Consider the following 19341-nt stretch of genomic DNA (forward strand, 5'->3'; position numbering starts at 1 on the left):
TAACAACAGTTCCTTGATATTTTTTTATACAAATCCCTCAATCATTTTTTATAAAAATCCCCCAATCATTTCACTTGGAAGACCTGAACAGTATACTTAATATTTAAAATAAGCAATAGCCAAATTTAGACAAAATCACTAATCATTTTAAATTTTCATAGTCCAATTACTCCAATTACAAGCTTTTTGCTGTAGATTATTTTTTAATCGTTGTACGTATATCTTTCATTTTATTCACATTCTGGATCATAGGAACACTCATCAGGAGGGGTAATTTTTCAGCTGCTCCAAAGATCTCTGTAGTTTTTATATAGTTATGATACAAATGCATTTTAGAAAGTGTAATTAGATCAGTTCTGGTGTATTCTGGTGAGGCTGGAACATGATCCTTCTCTTTCTTAGATTCTGGTGCTCTTACTTGTGAGTCACCTGCAGGGTTTCTGAGGCTTCCTCACAGGAAACTGTCTTCCAAAGTACATATGGACCCTCTCTTTTGCTTCTCCTTATCCAGAGAAGCTATGTTCACTATCTGGTCATATTCTCCACTTCAGCAACGTGCCCGGCTTTTTGAGGATACATCAAATCTTCACATTGAAAACATATGATGGCAATGGCCTTGAAGGTGATACAGATGTAAAATTAAATGAAAAAAATAGCTGCTGATCTAATTTGAACAGGTCACACAGACCTTCTGAGTCACTATTCTTTTCCACCTTTTTATGTTACACACTGATTGCTTTGTTTTTTTGAGACTAGTATGGAAAATTTCTGTTCTTCTCAATATTTTATTTCTAAGTTTTAGTGTAATAGCAGTAGACTTATATACCGCTTCATAGGGCTTTTCAGCCCTCTCTAAGCGGTTTACAGAGAGTCAGCATATTGCCCCCAACAATCCGGGTCCTCATTTTACCCACCTCGGAAGGATGGAAGGCTGAGTCAACCCTGAGCCGGTGAGATTTGAACCGCTGAACTGCTGATCTAGCAGTAGCCTGCAGTGCTGCATTTAACCACTGCACCACCTCGGCTCTTTAATAAAATCCTTTTAATAAAACTTCAAATCTCAATTGATATTTTTCAGTCATGAAGGCAGACTGATACAGTTGTGTCCAATCACTCACATTCTGATTCATATCCTAAATCAGTTGTCAGATTGTATCTCGGATATTTTGGGAAATTATTTACATTAATAATAGAATAGAATAGAATGGAATGGAATGGAATGGAATAGAATAACAGAGTTGGAAGGGACCTTGGAGGTCTTCTAGTCCACCCCCCTGCTTAGGCAGGAAACCCTACACCACTTCAGACAAATGGTTATCCAACATCTTAAAAATTTCCAGTGTTGAAACATTCACAACTTCTGGAGGAAAGTTGTTCCACCGATTAATTGTTCTAACTGTCAGGAAATTTCTCTTTAGTTCTAAATTGCTTCTCTCCTTGATAGACATTGTATGTGTGTTTATGGGGGTGTTAATTGTAGAGCAGTGATAGATACTCAGTCCAATATTACTGAAAGATAAATCTAAATAATAATATTACTGTTTAGGGAAAATAAAGTTAATATTTTGGGAATACTTTTATGCTGAATAATACAAGTGTCCATAAGAACCTAAATGCTTAAAGTAAATAATGAATAATGCTAGTGTCTTTTGAATAACCCCCTTCATTCTGTCTTATGTCTGATTTTGTTTTCCTCTTTATCAATAATCAGCAATATTCCTCTGAAAAATGGACATGCTATGACCTCACTGATTATATTCTCTTGTCTTTTCCTTCACTTCATCAAATGTGATGTACAGTGATGACTTATATCATCACAATCAATTCATAAAATCCAAACCAAAGTATCCTTGCAATTCCAACAGGATGTTGGACATCCTGAATCATGTCCATATAATTTGCTGGTGGTTGAATAGTGTGGGAGTAGGAATGGATTTCCAGAGAAAAATTGCATACCACAGGAACCAGGAGCACTACTCAAGTGACCCTGAGGACACAGATAAACCTCCAAGTGCTTCAATGACCCTCTAAAATGATGCAAATGACCAGTTGTATGCAAGGAATATAAATCCTTTCATTCCCCACTATCCTGTCAGAGCTGAAGAAGCTTCTTGGATAAGAAATAAAACATCTTCAAAAGAAAAAAACAAGTTGCCTCCTGAATAAAGCACCTTTGGGACAACCATGATCTGGATGACTGAGAATCTCTACAGACTGGTGCTGGAAAGTTGTTTTAATAAGAGACTGCAGGTTCAGAATTAATTATATCTTACAAGGATTGTTAAAAGTGTATTTAGCAAAAGCATAGAGAACTTGACTAGGAGGAAGCTGATCTGAATCCTGTTGTAATGGACATATAACCTCATATAAAGACTTTGATTAGTAGAAGCAAGTAGCACCATTTTTGGAAAAGAGAAGCAAATCTCATCTTTTACTGTTCGTGACACTTCCACATGTGGTATATAAATTTTAACCTCATGGCTAATTCCACCTTCCAGGATAATTTTAATTATTAGATTAAGTATACCCAACCTTTTGTTTCTTCAATTCCATTTAGGGAAGAGTTGCTCAACAATTTTGTGAACTTGGAAAAGAGGTTGTATTCTGTTTTATGATATTCGTTTCCCAATCTAGATAAAAATGGTTGTGTGTGTGTGTATGTTCCAGCATAACTCTGAAATGCCTCGAGCAATTTCAACCAAATTTGGTACACAGATGACACTCTCTGGAAAACAATACTGTGGGGGTAAGATACCCTAACATCCTTCTGGGGGTGTTCTGTTAAGATACAGCCTGTTGTACCTTAAAATGGATTTTACTGTGCAGCTCAGTGGAGTTGTCATGGTAACGGCTTCACAGTACACCACAAGGGGGCTCCCTCTGCTAAAGGAGGGAAATATAACATTAGAAATGCTTCTGGGGGCACAGAGCAAACATTTTAAACTAATTTAATTGTTGCCAAAATCAGGGAGAAGCTGCTCTTCCCATAGCCTCTTCAGGAATTGTGTTGACATTGATAGAAAGAAGGAGGACAGCACTTCCACACTTACGTTGCCACTCAACATCACCATTCCTGTCTAATACAAGATTGGGATATCAGCTAGTTCACAATAGATATCTTCAGAATACTATATGTTCTTCAGTGCTCAAACCATTTATTTTCTTCCTTCAATTTTAATAGTTGCTTTCTTTAAAAAATGTTCCTTCTAATATTCTAAATAGATTTATCTGCTGTAAGTCATGCATCACTTTTGCTTTATGCCAAAAAAAACTTGGAATGAAAGTAACCAATATTTACAAAGACCAGAAGGGAACATGTTTTGCTAACACTGGAAGTCAGAAAAGTTTCTTACAGAATTCTGTAAGTGGATATGGATTATGCTAATTGGATAATGTAGAATTTCAATTTTAAGTCACATGAAAGCTGGAAACACCTGTTCTAATCTATATCATTTTAGAGTAATACCGAGGGAGAGAGAGAGTATGTGTGTATGTATGTGTGGGGGTGCATCTAAACTATGACAATTATGAAAATTGCTGAGTAAATATGAAGCTGACTCATTTCAACTTATTTTGATAATACATTTTTCCTTCATCATGTCCTTTTATTTTCCTCTTCTTGATACTAAAACACTCAAAATAGTATTCACCAAACTCTTCAGAGTATTTTTTACAGCAGTGGGAACATTGTTAATTTTGTAATGAGCCAACCCATGGTAATTGTAAAACAAAACAACAACCAAAAAATGGATCAATGTTTTTAAGCACAGAACTGTGCTTTTTAAGAGAACTTTTACTGAAAACCCAGAAAATATAGTCCTAAGATTATGTTAGAAGTGCTAGCCTTTGGAGATCAAAGTAAATTACAATATTTTTAGTTCTCTGAGTAGCAATTATTCATTAAAGTGCTACACACTAATTGCTATCATAAGTGTGCAGAAAGCAAATACAGTAATTTAACTCATACACTGACTATAAATCAGTAATGCAGATGTGAAACAAGAACCCCCCCCCCCTTAGTTAACATGGGCTTTTTAAAATTTTAAAATCTATGTTTTATTCCTCAAATAATCTAAGCTCTTCAAATGATCCCAATTCAAAGATGTGCTGGCTGTAGAAAATTTAAGATGAGGTATAAGTAATTTTTAGTGACAGAAATTCTCTTCTGCTTCTGGGATGCACTTTTTATTGGTTGACTCAGTTTCCCCAAAGATGTCATTAGAGAAGTCAAGTAATAAAAAAAAAGTTAGGAAAAACAAGGATCCATTAAACTCTCTTCCAGAACATGAATCATCCAAGCTGGCACTAAATTAACTAAGTCTAAAGATATCCCTAACTAAAGTCACCATGAATCTAATGGATTTTTTTATTAAAAAGAATGTGCCATGACATTATTATTTACAGGTGTAATGGGATGTGGGAATGAACAGGAGAAAGATTTTCTGTCCAGACAATGGTTTAATAAACAAAATTTGAGTCTGAAAGAAAAGCATCTCAGAAGGGATCTTCCCTAGTTTTCAGGCGAACAGGTAGCTCTAGTGAACAGTTGGTCCCATTCGCCCTTCCCTGTCCTATATTTCCATGATATTTTAGCTCAGTTGATTTGCACGACACAAGGGATTGCTGCGCATCAGCTGTTTTACTCACCAGCGCTGACATAGAAGGTAGGTTTTTAGGCTTAAAATGGGCAGTTTCTAAATGCTACTTATGCGCACAAAGTGAGCATGTGCTCACTCACCAAACCAATTATTAAACTGGTTGCATCCCACCACTGCCTGCAAGGTTCTGTTCATGTAAACTTTCAGTAAAGATAGACCTAGTACTTTTGACTAAGCTTCTTGTGTCTTTGGTTGGTCCACAATAAGCTCCCTGATATACCATTTGGCTTAAACTCTTACATGAAAAGATTAAAATCTCAGGTGAGATCTCACTTGAAATTACTATGGTTTTGTATGAGATCATACAACGGTGTCTCAAAAGAAATCCCCAAATACCTATTTTGCAAATAGGCAGATCTAATTATCTATATGAAAATATTAATTTCATATTAATTTAAATATTAATTTCTCTACGGGAAATGATACAGCCTTGAAGATGGCTTAGACTGGCATGTTGAAGCTTCTAGGTAAAGTTGCAAACCATGGATAATTTTAGGAACAACTTCAGAAGTTCTGCGGCTCAGCTGAAACTTTGTCACCTTTCCTATGCCAAATGCTACCTGAAAACTTTAAAAGGATAATTCTCTGGCGTGAACTGTTAGTCAGCTTCTTCCATGTGCATTGATTTTGATGGCTGAATATTATAAGTTTTTTTTCTTTTTTCAGATTAGTTGAAACAAGAATCATCTGATGTACCTCAGGGGGTTAGGGATTTTTTTTTTAATCATATGGAAATTATAATGGTTCTCTGCACTGTAAGTCTGGATCTGGCTTATCATCTAATTGATTTGCACTGTGCAATTTCTTGATCCTGTGATGGAATGTGCACCTGGAGAAGCAGTGGAGGGGAGTCTTGGTAGCACAGAGCTTTCTGAAGGAGCAGACAAATGCATTACACAGAGAACATTAATATACTTCAATCTCGAGCTGGATGGGAGAGGAAGAAATTTAGAGAAACCACACTCTAGAATCTCTTAGGATATATCCAATACAGGGGTGTCAAACCCGCGGCCCGCGGCCCAGATGTGTCATGCACTGGCCACCCTCACTCCAGTGGCGGGATTCATTTCCTTCTGAATGAATGAACTTCATTCATTCATTCTGCACATGTGCAGCCATCGCACATTACTTTGGGGTGGGTGGGCAGAGCCTCCTGCAGCCGCCACTACTGGTTTGCCCAAACTGGAGAGAACCAGCTGAATATCACCTCTGCCCCACCCTCAGTTTAGAGAAAGGGGAAAAAAGTTGTGATATGTCATGTGAAGACAAGTGTCATTATGAGTTTGATATCCCTGATTTAACAGGTTAGAAGGTTATAGTTTTAGTTTGCAATGTTCTGTCCATTCGGTATAAGGGATTGGGTTCAATTAGATTTCATTATGCCATCTATAGGCTTTGGCCTGACAATCCAGATGGCAATCTATCTTCTCTGTCAGAGACTTTTTTCTCCCCTGTTTGTAGCCATCCTTCTAATTACATTATATCATATAAGACAGAAGGAGAAAAATAATTTAAAATGAGACCAGGGATATCAGTATATTAAAGATGAAGTAGCAGAATATTATTCGGGTGTTATTATTCTTTGCTTTTTTTGTCCATGGTTATTAAAGAAAAAAGTTGCAGATGGCATTTTAAAGAATGTATGAAAGAGGTCAAACATAAAACATTCAATGTTAATGAAATCAATATTAAGAATCAAATATCATAGAGTTGGGAGGGAATATAGAGGTTTTCTAGAATTCAGGTGGTTTGCATTCAGGCAGCCAAGTATATGCTGCCAGGTGAGGGAGAGCACGAGTAGACAATTTCTAAGAGTCATTAAGGTCTCCCTCACCTGTGCTGCCTCCATCATCCTCTCTGTGCTGGCCACTTGTACTTATCCCTGACCCGTTGCATTTCTCTTGTACCCTTACAGATCCTTCCTGACTCTTGCCTTCCTTGCACATGCCTGCCCATCCTCCCTGTCCCTTTCTTCCTTGCACCCTCCTCCCACCTGGCAGCAGCCACTTATCTACCTGCCTGCCTCAATGCAAGCCACCTACTACTTTCAGCTTTCTGCTTCATTCTCTGCTGATGTGGTTGTAGGAAGCCAGCAAGAAGTTGCCTTGTGTAACAAACATGGGATTTGGTAACTGGGACTGCAGGGATTGCTGTCACTAATCAATATGATTCGGCTTTATGGCCACATCACTTGGTGATGGAAATTCAAATCCCAATTCCCATCATAAGTTAATTGTATCTTGTATTCTTTCTATTTCCCATCATTTCTTTCTTTCTCTTCAGCATTTTAGAGCCTTCTGAATATATCCAAGCTGTCTAATTTTTTTTTTTTCTTGTTTTTCCTTTTTGTGGGAATATTTCAATTCTTGGGACCTCATTTCATAAAACTTCCCTTCCTAGACAGACAGGCAGATTGACAGACAGACAAATTCTAATTACAATAATAAAATATAATATAAGCTAAAAGAAAGGACGAAGAGAAAGAATAGAAGATGCAAAAGAGAAAGAAAAAGCAATAGAAAAGAATCTAGTAAAGAGAAAAATGAAATATATAAATAAATGAATTTCAGGTCTTATCACTACAAATATAAACAAGTTTTGTAATACTTCACCCACTCTTTGTGGCCAATTATCTCTTCATCTCACATCCAATCTCTGATCTATACACAAATCCATAAAGCATCAACTGTTTGGCCCTAACGTGAGCAGAAATTCCATTAAGGGTTACAAAAAATGATAATATATCTTATTTTAACCTTGATCAAATAAACTAACTTTATATTCTTTCCTTTTTCTTCTACCGGTCTTAATCTTTAATCCATTCAAGTTATGTTTTAGAATTTGATAATTTCATTTCTTCTTTGTCTGTTTTCAAAAGTTTCTTGAAAGCTTTAACAAACCTCTTTTCCCATTATAAAAAATTATCCAGGTCACTCTCATTTTATTATTTTTATTTTCTTTTGAGTTTTCAAACATCTGTCAGTTTCTTTGATTTGCCCAATGAACCATCCCTTTCCATTTCATTCCCACAGCCCATCATTTGCAGATCCATTTCTATCTTTGAAATAAATCTTATTCATCATCTGCTATTTCTTCTGTAATGTCTTTTGAACATGCTGTATCCATTGAAGCAAATGTTATTATTAACCCTGTTGATACTAAATTCTGATTGAATTATTCAAAAGTGCCCTTCAATATTTTCAATATTTTGTATTGCTTTATATCTCAGTTAATTAAGTGTTAATCAGTTTTTTTAATTATTTTTCTTCTTTAATTAAAACCTATAGTTCCCTCTACTATCCACTTTTTAAAATTGCTTATTTTATCTTGCAAAAATCCAAACAAATCTACTTCTCATGAGAAGAATTCTTTATAATTAATTCAAAAATCTTATTACAAATGTATCTATACCTGTAATCCATTTCTAATGTTATTGTTTTATTTAGCTTTTTGCTGTTTATTTCATTTAATTTTTTTAAAAAAATCTTTTGATTAAAATTTCCTTTCCGTAAGAACTGAAGGAAAACGTTGCTGGTATTTTCATACTTGTCAATTCAAAGATCTTTATTACATTAAAAGTATTAACAAGCAATTTCCAAACTTGCTTAGAAAATATAGTTTGCAAAGTTAGTGTCCTTTCAAAGTCACTGACTGACTTATAAGCAAGTTTTATGTTGCCTCTCAGCAGTCAAAATTGCTGCCTTGGGGTCTCAGTGCAAGGAGCAACTATTCAGGGTGCATGTGGGCAATCTTCTATCCTCTCCTTCTCTGGAGAAGGTTCCAAAGAGCCAGTTTACTCACAGGCTCTTTACTCTTTGCTATAATTATTGACCCCATTTTTCATATAGCTGTCTTCAGTCTGCCACTGCTTCCTCTGAAAGTTAGAACTTCCCATCCTATCTGATCATTTTTCTCCTTCAGTATTACAAGCCACTATATCTGGCCTAGCTTCCTTCAGTGTTGATCAAAAATTGTTTTGATAAAGGCTAGTATGCAGGCTACAATGTTCTTTATTCTTTCTGATCTGCATTTTACAATTTCATGGAGACAATGATGACTTTCTTCAATGTACAGTTCTTCAACCAATTCCTGCTTATTCCTGTGGGTTGTCTAGTATATTGCACATACCTCTCCCTCTCCCTTCTCTCCCCCTCTCTTTGGGTCTATACATGAATACCTGAGTATTCAGTGTGTGTGTGTGTGTGTGTGTGTGTGTGTGTGTGTGTGTGTGTGCATGTATATACACATATTAATATATATAAATATATAAAAATCTAATAGATACCTTTCACGCTGGCTTCGCTGATAACGGATAAGAGCCTGTGGCCTAATGGCTAAGATGTCTGCCTAGTATGTAATATAGCCCAGGTTCAAATCCCAGTAAGGGTACACACACACACATACATACATACATACACACACACACATACATACATACACACACACACACACACACACACACACACACTGTAACACACTTGTGCTGTAACCACAAGTTTGCAAATAAAATTTATCTGAGGATCTTTGAAATCTCACTTCCACAAGAATAATGGATCCCAGATTTTTTACATAATTATTTGACAGCATATTTGATGTACCTAGATTCAAAAATTGTTGTCTTGTGATGCACTGTTTTATATAATTGAAGGTTACAAACAGTCTAACATATGGATAGTTTTTTGTACTTACAGAGTATTCCCTCAAAAGCTTGGTCTTTTGAAGGGAGTGGCATATTAGGATTAAAGTTCTGACGGATTTGGAGACAATATCACAATGAAACTTGATGAAGTAGATTAGCTAGTATCTCTACATTAATAACATTTATTTCATGCTTATGGTTTATAAATGCTGCCTTTTTAAAAATAAAAATGATGTCAGGATGAACTATTTAGGCTTCCTGTTCAGCTCTGTGATCTTTCAAAGTGGAAATAGACATACTTCCTATTAATAAACCACTGTAATAAATATGTAGGGGGATGGAGATTGTATGCTTATTCATTGTTTTATTTTTTCATGACTTGGAGAAACCTAAATATTAAAAGTTTTATGTAGCAGGCAGGTACATTGCTTCCCGAAGGAATGCAAAACCCAGGCTGCGTTTCTTCAAAGGATTTCAGCTGGCTTTATCAGGATTACTCTTGAGTAAATTGTGTTAGATTACCAAGGCTTGTAAAATCAACTGTGTTCTCAGAAAAAGCTTCATCTGACCCGACAGCTTTTGAAAATAAGATTGGATATGACATGGCACTGTCTGACAAAGGGGAGTTAGTTGAAAGCTTCCTATCATTTGCCACATGCTGTGCACATTCAACATTTTGCCTTAATTCCCCAAGAACAATTTCATATACTAAGGCATGACATGCAGATTATTTTTAAACATATATTCATATCGCCAACTGTCCTGTAATCTCATCTCTCATCAATTTTTTTTTACCAGCTTCACTCTGATGTTGATAAAGGCGACGGCTCCATCAAATACATCTTGTCAGGAGAGGGGGCAAGTTCCATTTTCATTATTGATGAGAACACAGGGGATATTCATGCTACAAAGAGGCTTGATCGGGAAGAACAGGCCTACTACACCCTCCGTGCACAAGCACTAGATAGACTGACAAATAAACCTGTGGAGCCCGAGTCGGAATTCGTCATTAAGATTCAGGACATCAATGACAATGAGCCTAAATTTCTGGATGGTCCTTACACTGCCGGAGTGCCTGAAATGTCTCCTGTGGGTAAGTACGTATGGCTTATAATGTTAGTTTTGTTCCAAATTATTATTTATTATGTTGATACCCAAAAGGATCTATGATCCAAAGATTGAACAACAAAAGCTCTGGTATTCTAAATTTACAACTGAACTAAATTGAGCTAAATTTTGGATTAGCTATTTCAAAAATAAAGCAACGATCCAGACAAATCAACTGTTTTCTGAAACTGGAACAGTATATGCTAACTTTTTTTTTAGAAACTGCATTCTACAAAGTTTGATTTAATGTAGCAACCTAAAAAACTTCCCAAGCTTTGCCAAACTCTTAATTTAAGATTACATAGACTGCTGATGTGCACTTCTAACTCAGCTGTCTCCTTCATCAGCAAAACATTCTATTTTTCCCAAATGAAGAGGGTAATTAAGGCCAGCGCAGCTGACATACCAGTGCCTTTCTAAATCTGAATTGAAAATGACACTCTGTTTTTGCTGGAACCATCCTGCTCAGCTTAGAAGTAAATAAACACCTTTTGTGTGAAACCTCCTGTTTTGTCTCTGCTTCTGAAAAAGTAGAAATTTGGGCGATGAAAAGGATGGGCAAAAAGAGAAGTACTTAAAAGATAATTGAATCACTGGGTCCTTCCAGATGATTTAGTCTCCCAGATTCTCCTGCATTGACCTGTGATTGATAAAAATTGAAGTCCAAAATAATGGAGGACAGCAGGTCACCTTTGTTCCCTCTAGGACTTCACAGCATGATCAATAGTTCCAGTTGTGAGCAGCAATAAAAGAACTATTGATGATAGTCTACCATCTCTTAGAAAGAATAATTGATTCCCTTTCATACTAATAAATTCTTTTTACTTCATGTCAAGCGATATGCTGTTAAATAGAAATGCCAAAGCAGAATATCTTTAGATACATGGCCTTCTCAAAATTATTTCTACTGTAGAAAATAACAGGGCTTTCTTGCACCTATTCTTACATTTAGTATGGGTTCTCATACAAGATATTTGTATCTAATGTCAGTGGTTATATTTCTAAAGACAACTCTCAAAAAAATTCAGGCTGTTTGATGGTAAATTAAATTAGTGGAAATATATGAAGGAATATTTTCTGCTGTGTTTTTTGACCAAAAATCTCAGTATACAACCACAAATACTTTTTGAATTTTCTCACTGAGACCAAACATGAACGCATTTAACATTAAGCTACCTTTATTGCAGTTTACAGTTCCATTTATCTCTGCTTACATGGAAATCAATCAGTTGCCGTACCCCACATATCTTTTGCAGTATTGTACTCACTATCATAAAGCAAACCTAATGAATAAGTCTGAAAAAAGTGCAGAATCTAATAAGAGTAAAAAGACTTATCTTTGCCCAGATTAGAAGGCTTGAAATATCAAGATGCCTACTTGTTGCTATTTAGGTACAAAAATTTTATATATTCTTATCAAGTATGCTGTATATATATTGAAAATGATTTTGAAGAAATGCTTTAGATCTCATGCAGAGGTGAAATGCTACCAGTTTGTACTGGTTTGCATGAACCAGTTGTAAAAAATGCTACCAGTTCGGGTGAACCGGTATTTCCGACGATCAGCTGGGCGAGGGTCAGCTGTGACGCGTGATTTATATTTATTAGAATCGTTGGATTTCCTGCTTTCTAGCTAATCTAAATCGCATGGCACAGCAGATTCTCCCCCCTCCCCTCGCTGTTCTACTTACCTTTGCAGACTCGGAAGGTTTCAAAATGTTCCTTTTTTAGTGCTGCGTGGGCGCACCTCAGGTGTGCATGAACACAAAGCATGCACTCAGTAGCAGAGTCACTAAGCAGGAACAGACTTCAGAGGATTACAGAAGATTCCTCATTCTTTTTGGTGAGATCATTGGTTGTATGGGATGAGATATCATCAGTATATGGATGTATTCTAGCTATACATTCCACTGCCAGACAGGAGCTGCTGTAGATGTTCTTCACCAGATGTTTAGATGAGTAAAAAAAATAGATGGGACCTTATGTATTTCTCTGCTGTACATTAAAGCAGACTAACTTTTTTCAGGCTTACAGGAAAGTCTATTCATTAGGTTTAGTGCAACTCTTGAAACAGTGTCATACATTTTTCAATGCCTTGTAGATGTATGATAAAAGTCACGCTCAGTCTCAATGAATAATAGAGTTGTGCTGTCTTTGCAAGATACCTTTGCAAGAAGCACTTTTTCCAAATCCCTTTCCAAGTGTGCACAGTCCTATAACTGTATCATACGCATTCATATGACTTCTAATATTGTAATATTGCATTCCTCCTTATGATCTCCTCTCTATATACTGTAGAAATGGCATATGCCCATTGAACAGATAAGGAATATACATGTGTGGACAAGAATACTGAAGTATGAATGAAATTAAATTAAATGAAAAAGCCTGTACCAGCAATGATTAAGATAAACAAATGTAGTCTTAATCACTAGAAAGCATTGATCAGAAAAGCCTTCACTTTTTGTTATTCTTTTTGGTGAGATCATTGGTTGTATGGGATGAGATATCATCAGTATATGGATGTATCCTAGCTATACATTCCACTGCTGCTGTCGATGTTCTCACCAGATGTTTAGATGAGTAAAAAAAATAGATGGGACCAAATAAAGTGATGTTGAACCCTAGCAACACAAAGTTCATCTTTGTCCAGCAACTGCTAGGTTTGATAGTATATATGCTGGTTCTAAATTAGATTATACAGTTCCTGAAAGAGTAGACCTGTCACTTGTATTCTATTGCATTCGACTTGAAAAAGAGGGTAGAGTCCCTGGCCAGGAGAGTAATTCGGCTTCAGCATCATATGTCAGTTGTATCTCATTTGGAGTGGAAGGACCTGGCAACAGTCACTTATGCCTTCATTACCTCTTAATTGGATTATTGCAGTAAACTCTGTTTGGAACTGCCCTTGAAGATTACCTCGAAATTTTGACTGATGCAAAATGCAGTAGGCTGCCATCCTAAAAGCTGAGAGCCATTTTATCTCTATTATTTCTTTGTTGCAGATGGGACATTGGTTGCCAGTATATTTCCAAATACAACTCTCTACATTTTATCAAATCTAAGATTACAAAAAATAAAACCATAAATAGACAAGAAAATAGAAAAGTAAAAAAGTGGAGGAAAAAGAATCCTCCTTCATCCCCAGCAATAAAATGAACATTAACAATTAATTAATATATCTTAAAATAGAGTAGACAGTGCTTCATCCCAAATATTACCCATTATCCACAAACAAATCTTTAAAGCAGTGCTCTCTTAATCAGCAGAAGTTCATTAAGAGTTATCAGAAATAACAACATAACTGTTACAAACTATAGCTAATAAATGTACTTGAAGTCCTTCCCTTACTTTTATTAATTGAAGGCTTTTAAAATGCAGCACATGGATTCTCTCGTTTCTTCTAGATATATAAAACTTGTACAATATCTTCATCCTGTCCTAGTAAGCAAGAATCTATTAAATGTTACTCGGAATAGCAACCCATTCATTTTAACCTTGATCAAATAAACCAACTTTGTATTGTTTCCTTTCTTCCAACAATCTTATTTTCTCCAGATAACATCCTAACATCTCTTTTCTTTTCACACTCTGTTTCTTGTCTCAAAGTTGTTGAAAACTTTAACAAGTCCACTATAAACAGAATATCCAAGTCACACTTTATATTCTCACTGTCTCCTCTTATAAAATAATTGACAAGTTTAACAAGGCCCTTTCTCTGCATCACTCTTCTACTTTAGTATTTGCATGTCTTTAATTATTAAAACATCAGCTGGTTTCATTTCTATATCCAGCATTTCATCTTTTTTTAAATTGCACATTGAAATCAATTTCAGTTTTATGTAATGAAACATATTCCTTTCCCATGATTCCATTCAGTTTATCTATAATAGTGGCTATCTTTGAAATTATTTCTTAATTCAGTATTCATTCCCTTTCATTAGATCCACTAATATATTTGTTTCCTTTTAGTGATCAACCTTAAAGTCATCTTAACTGTTATTTTTGTTCCTAAATGTAAACATGAAAAGTTTCACATAGGAAGGGTTCAATTAATTTCAAAGTCATTAATTTGAGTCCATCTGAATCCTAAAACTTTCTAAAATCAGCACCCCAATCACCCTTTGCTGAATGTTTTCCCCTAAACCTTAAATTTATAATTAAAACCTCATTCTTAAAGAATTGAAGAACACTCACCCATTGAATACAATAAAACATTTTTATTATGAAGTTTCTCAATTTATAAAAAGCAGTGAAAAAAATTAAATCCAAAGTGAGAAAAGAAGGGCTTCCTGTGAAATAAAGGAAATAGAAATAGAGAGATAATATTGTGGCTGAAAATGGTATGTAAATGCTGGATTTGGATTTCCAGAATTTTTCCTAAGAAAGAGATCTTAAGCTTACCTACATGTACTCTGAATATCTATTTTACAATGAACGTATGGCAGGAACTGATTTTTGCAGTCAACTTGTTGCCAACTGGAAGTTGCAGGATCCCATTGTGCTTATAGCTGTTAATGTAGTTTATATGGGCTCTAGTTTAGACTGAGGCTGACCTTTTAATCACTTTGGACTTTTCCCCCACTGCATCTGAAAGATTGAGTAGTTTGAGAATCAATAGTTAATGAAATCACTATTTTCTTCGATACTTTTTTTTAAAAAAAACTTTCTAAATCTGATATCTATAAAAAAGTTTTTCAACATACAGCAAAAGGATGATTCGTGTTTTTTTTTTAATAAAGTTTAAAAAAGATTAAGGACTCAAATGAACTTGATTTAAGAACTTTAAGTTAAAAAAGAAATCTTCCTGTGAGAAACATTTATTTATGTTTGGAAAAAAAACTTATAAGACAACTTTGAAGGTTGGACATTAGTGGTCACAAGAAGGAAATAAATATATCAGGAAAGATTTATAATGAATATGCTAAGGACTCAAGTTATCTGTTGTTATAGAAAATTATGGTATGATAATCCATAACATAAATTATGTAAATGAATGTCACCAATTATAAATGTATATTTTCATCAATATGTATGACGAGGTTTAAATTAGATGTTCATAAAAGTATATAATTAAAATACCAGTATCTGCTGTAACTACTTAATGCAAAGTGAAGTCTCTTTTAGGCCTACAAGCCTCTTTCCACAGAATTCTGATTCATATCCCTGATGATTTCTTCTTCAGGAAGACTGTATATTTAAGCCTCTAAAGCCTTACCAGTGAAGGAAAAGTGCTTAGGTGACTTAGATTATAATCTTTATTTTATTCTTGCTATAATAATCTGTAAAATCATCTGGGTTTCCCTAATATAGCTAGTGGTTTATTACCACCTCACTTTAATATCTGACAACACCTGTCACTTGATACATGTAATGTGACATTTGGGGAACAGACAACCAACTGTTTTGTTGTTGTTGTTGTAGCCCCTTATTTTACCTCTAACTCTGTCATGAAAATTTGCTAGTTTTGCAAAGGTTGATAGCATGATTTTCTTTTGCTTTAAAATAAAGAACAAATGAAAATAGTTGACAAGCTTTGCAATAGGTTTAAATTATTAACTGTTTAATAATCATAATCTTCACTATCATCATCCTTGTGTGTGTGTGTGTGTGTGTGCGCGCGCGCGCAGGCATTTAATCATGCACCTTCGAATCAGTAGTGACTCCTGGCAACTGCCTTGACGAGTTGCTGCACTTTTCTAGACAAGATTTCAGAATTGGTTTGCCATTCCCTCTGTCCTAGGACTGAGAAAAAGTGAATGGCCCAATGTCACCCAGCTGCCTTTGTGCCTAAAATGCGACTGGATTTCCCAAGTTTCTAGCTAATATATCTTAACCATTTTCCCACATTGGCTCTTATTATCACCGAGCCATCCAAAATAAATAGGGAAAAAATATGCTCTACAGCCTTAGAAAAGGTGTTTGCTTATGCTGTGCTTATTTGGGAGTAGATTCCATTAAAATTAATAGATTTTCTACATATATGTATAGAAGACTATAATGCGACGGACAAATTTGCCAATTAAAAGCTGACTTGAAATAAATAGCATATAATATCAATTGTATCTTAAACTGATTTTTCTCTTGTTGTTTCTTTCATGGGACCAATAAGCACCCAATCTATATCTAGATATTTTTCCCCTCAGAAATGGCAATTTATAAATAGATGGTGTTATATTGTGGTGTGGAAAGCAGTGAGGAAAATCTGTTTTTTTCATTTGAATTCGTACATAAGTATGTTAAGAAGATACTCATCCAGATTGTATGGAGAAAATATAAAACCTAAACCAGAAAAGACTCAAGCTGCTACCCATTGTATTTGAAATAGTTTATCCCTGTAGCCACATAAAAGGAGACGAACAGTTGAAATATTAGTGAGGGCAGAGGGAAGAATAGTAAATAACTTTAACTGCAATATGATTGTATTAACATGAATGTAAAACTCTTATTGCTAGCTCGATGGCTAGCCTTTTCCCTATCATTCTTTTAATACAATATCAAAGACAAGTTAGACAAAAAGAAATAACTTCTGGAGAAGAAATGGAGATGAAACTGTGGGATATTCTTGAAGATGCTTGTAGATATGCTCTGGATCATGGCAGTCCAACCTTTTGGCTTGCCTGGACCATATTGTGAAGAGGAATTAACTTGAGCTGGATATCAAATATACAGTATACTATTTTAATGTGTAAATTTTGTGGAGCTGCATTACTAGCTGTCCAGGGCTACATGCAGCCCTTGGGCTGGGGTTAGACACAGTTCCTCTAAAAGGAGAGGGTACATAATTTTAAAGGACTTTTAAGCACAAATCACACCACATTTTCCAAATATCTATTTAAAGAAAGTGGCTTCTCTTAAAGATAGAAAGAAATTGTATTTTACATATTTTAAGCTGTCTGTGGCAGAGGTGATATTCAGCAGGTTCTTATCAATTCTGGAGAACTGGTAGCTGATATTTTGAGTAGTTCGGAGAACTGGAAAATACCACCTCTGACTGGTCCAGCCCCCATCTATTCTCTGCCTCCTGAGTCCCAGCTGATTGTGAGGAAATGGGGATTTTACAGTAACCTTCCCCTGGAATGGGGTAGGAATGGAGATTTTACAGTATCCTTCCCCTGCCACGCCCACCAAACCATGCCCACAGAACCGGTAGTGAAAATTTTTGAATCCCATCATTGGTCTATGGAATGGATACATAAGCAGATAGATAAATAAAGATTTTTACTGAATGTTTACTGAACTGTTCTTGAAGTTCAGAACAAACAACTTTGAAAATTTTATTTTGATCCTGAACATTATTTATGTCTGTTCTTAAAATTTTAATTAGTATTATTTTTTTTCATTCCCTATGTTGATTTGAAATCTTCCCTGAAGCAAGTATTATGAGGATTTCACAATTTTAAATCACTCTTCCCAATCTGGTGACTTTTAAATGCGTTGGATTATAATGATTTGTTTCTTATATAACATTGAAAATATATTTGGTTCTGACACTGATTGTAAGCTGACATGAATTTATTTTAAAATGTTCTTAATTTTAAGAACATTAAGCTATCAGGTTTTAGGAATGCTGTGTCTTTTCATTTTCCTGAGACTTTATTTTTGTTTTTCCAGTGTCATGGGTATCTGAAATCTTCTGTTGTGACAAGCTTTTCTATCTTTTTACATGTTAATTATTATGATTATAATTTGTTGTATTTCCAAATATAGTCCATTTTATTATTTTTTTTTATTTTTTTTTAGACATTTATAGGCCGCCCTTTTCCCTGAGGGGACTCAGGGTGGCTTACATTTAATAGGGAGGGAGAGTAAGACAGAACACAAGAAAAAAAGAAAAATGTGAATAAAAAAATAAACCAGTAAAACACAACATTCATTCAGTATTCGGGTGGGGCGAGGTTAGGGTCTTATTCCCCAGGCCTGACGGGATAGCCAGATCTTGAGGGCTGTGCGGAAGGTCTGGACAGTGGTGAGGGTGCGAATCTCCACGGGGAGATCGTTCCAAAGCGTCGGAGCTGCAACTGAGAAGGCTCTCCTCCGTGTAGTCGCCAGTCGGCACTGACTGGCGGATGGAATTCGGAGGAGGCCTACTCTATGCGATCTGATGGGACGCAGGGAGGTAATTGGCAGAAGGCGGTCTCTCAAATAGTCAGATCCACTACCATGGAGGGCTTTATGAATGGTAAGTAGCACCTTGAAGCGCACCTGAAGATCAACAGGTAGCCAGCGCAGCTCACGGAGGATCGGTGTTATGTGGGCGAACCGTGGTGCGCCCACGATCACTCACGCGGCCACATTCTGGACTAGCTGAAGTCGCCGGATGCTCTTCAAGGGCAGCCCCATGTAGAGCACATTGCAGTATTCCAGCCTAGAGATCACAAGGGCTCGAGTGACTGTTGTGAGGGCCTCCCGATTCAGGTAGGGCCGCAACTGGCGTACCAGGCGAACCTGGGCAAATGCCCCCCTGGTCACAGCTGACAAATGATGGTCAAAAGTCAGCTGTGGTTCCAGGAGGACTCCCAAGTTGCGGACCCTGTCTGAGGGGTATAAATTTTGACTTTAGCCATGCTATGTGGCATTTAAAAGAAAAAAAAATGGAAATATTTTGTAACCTATTTATTTTCAATTTTTTAGAAAAGAGAACAAACAAAAATTCCCACCCTGATCTTTCCCTATTGCTTCTGGGTATGTGTCTTCGCCCCTCCCCCCCAGTCTCCACATCTCTGATTCAGAGATCATTCATATCACTCTATCTGTGTGTGCACATCAAGCAAGACACACACCACTGCATCTAGTATTCTCATAACATTCTCTCTGCTATGTTGTTGATCAAATGATACATACTAGGGCAGCGATGGCAAACCTTTTTTGACTCGCGTGCCATAAGTGGGGGGAACGCAGGGTGGTTGTGTGCGGGTATGCCACATCCATAATGCA

General features: G+C 36.1%; 1 protein-coding gene across 1 annotated transcript in view; it reads left to right on the forward strand.

Moving 5' to 3' along the window:
• The window catches only part of CDH7 (cadherin 7), a 124078-nt gene that overhangs the window by 48277 nt on the left and 56460 nt on the right, over positions 1–19341 (forward strand). The window contains exon 3 of the mRNA XM_014055044.2: positions 10096–10390. Within this exon, the coding sequence (XP_013910519.2) occupies positions 10096–10390 (295 nt within the window). The remainder of the gene's footprint in view (positions 1–10095; positions 10391–19341) is intronic.

Source organism: Thamnophis sirtalis, unplaced genomic scaffold (assembly GCF_051295495.1).
Source record: "Thamnophis sirtalis isolate CommonGarterSnake01/CBP01778 unplaced genomic scaffold, rThaSir2_p1.2 scaffold_2, whole genome shotgun sequence".
Taxonomy (NCBI): domain Eukaryota; kingdom Metazoa; phylum Chordata; class Lepidosauria; order Squamata; family Natricidae; genus Thamnophis; species Thamnophis sirtalis.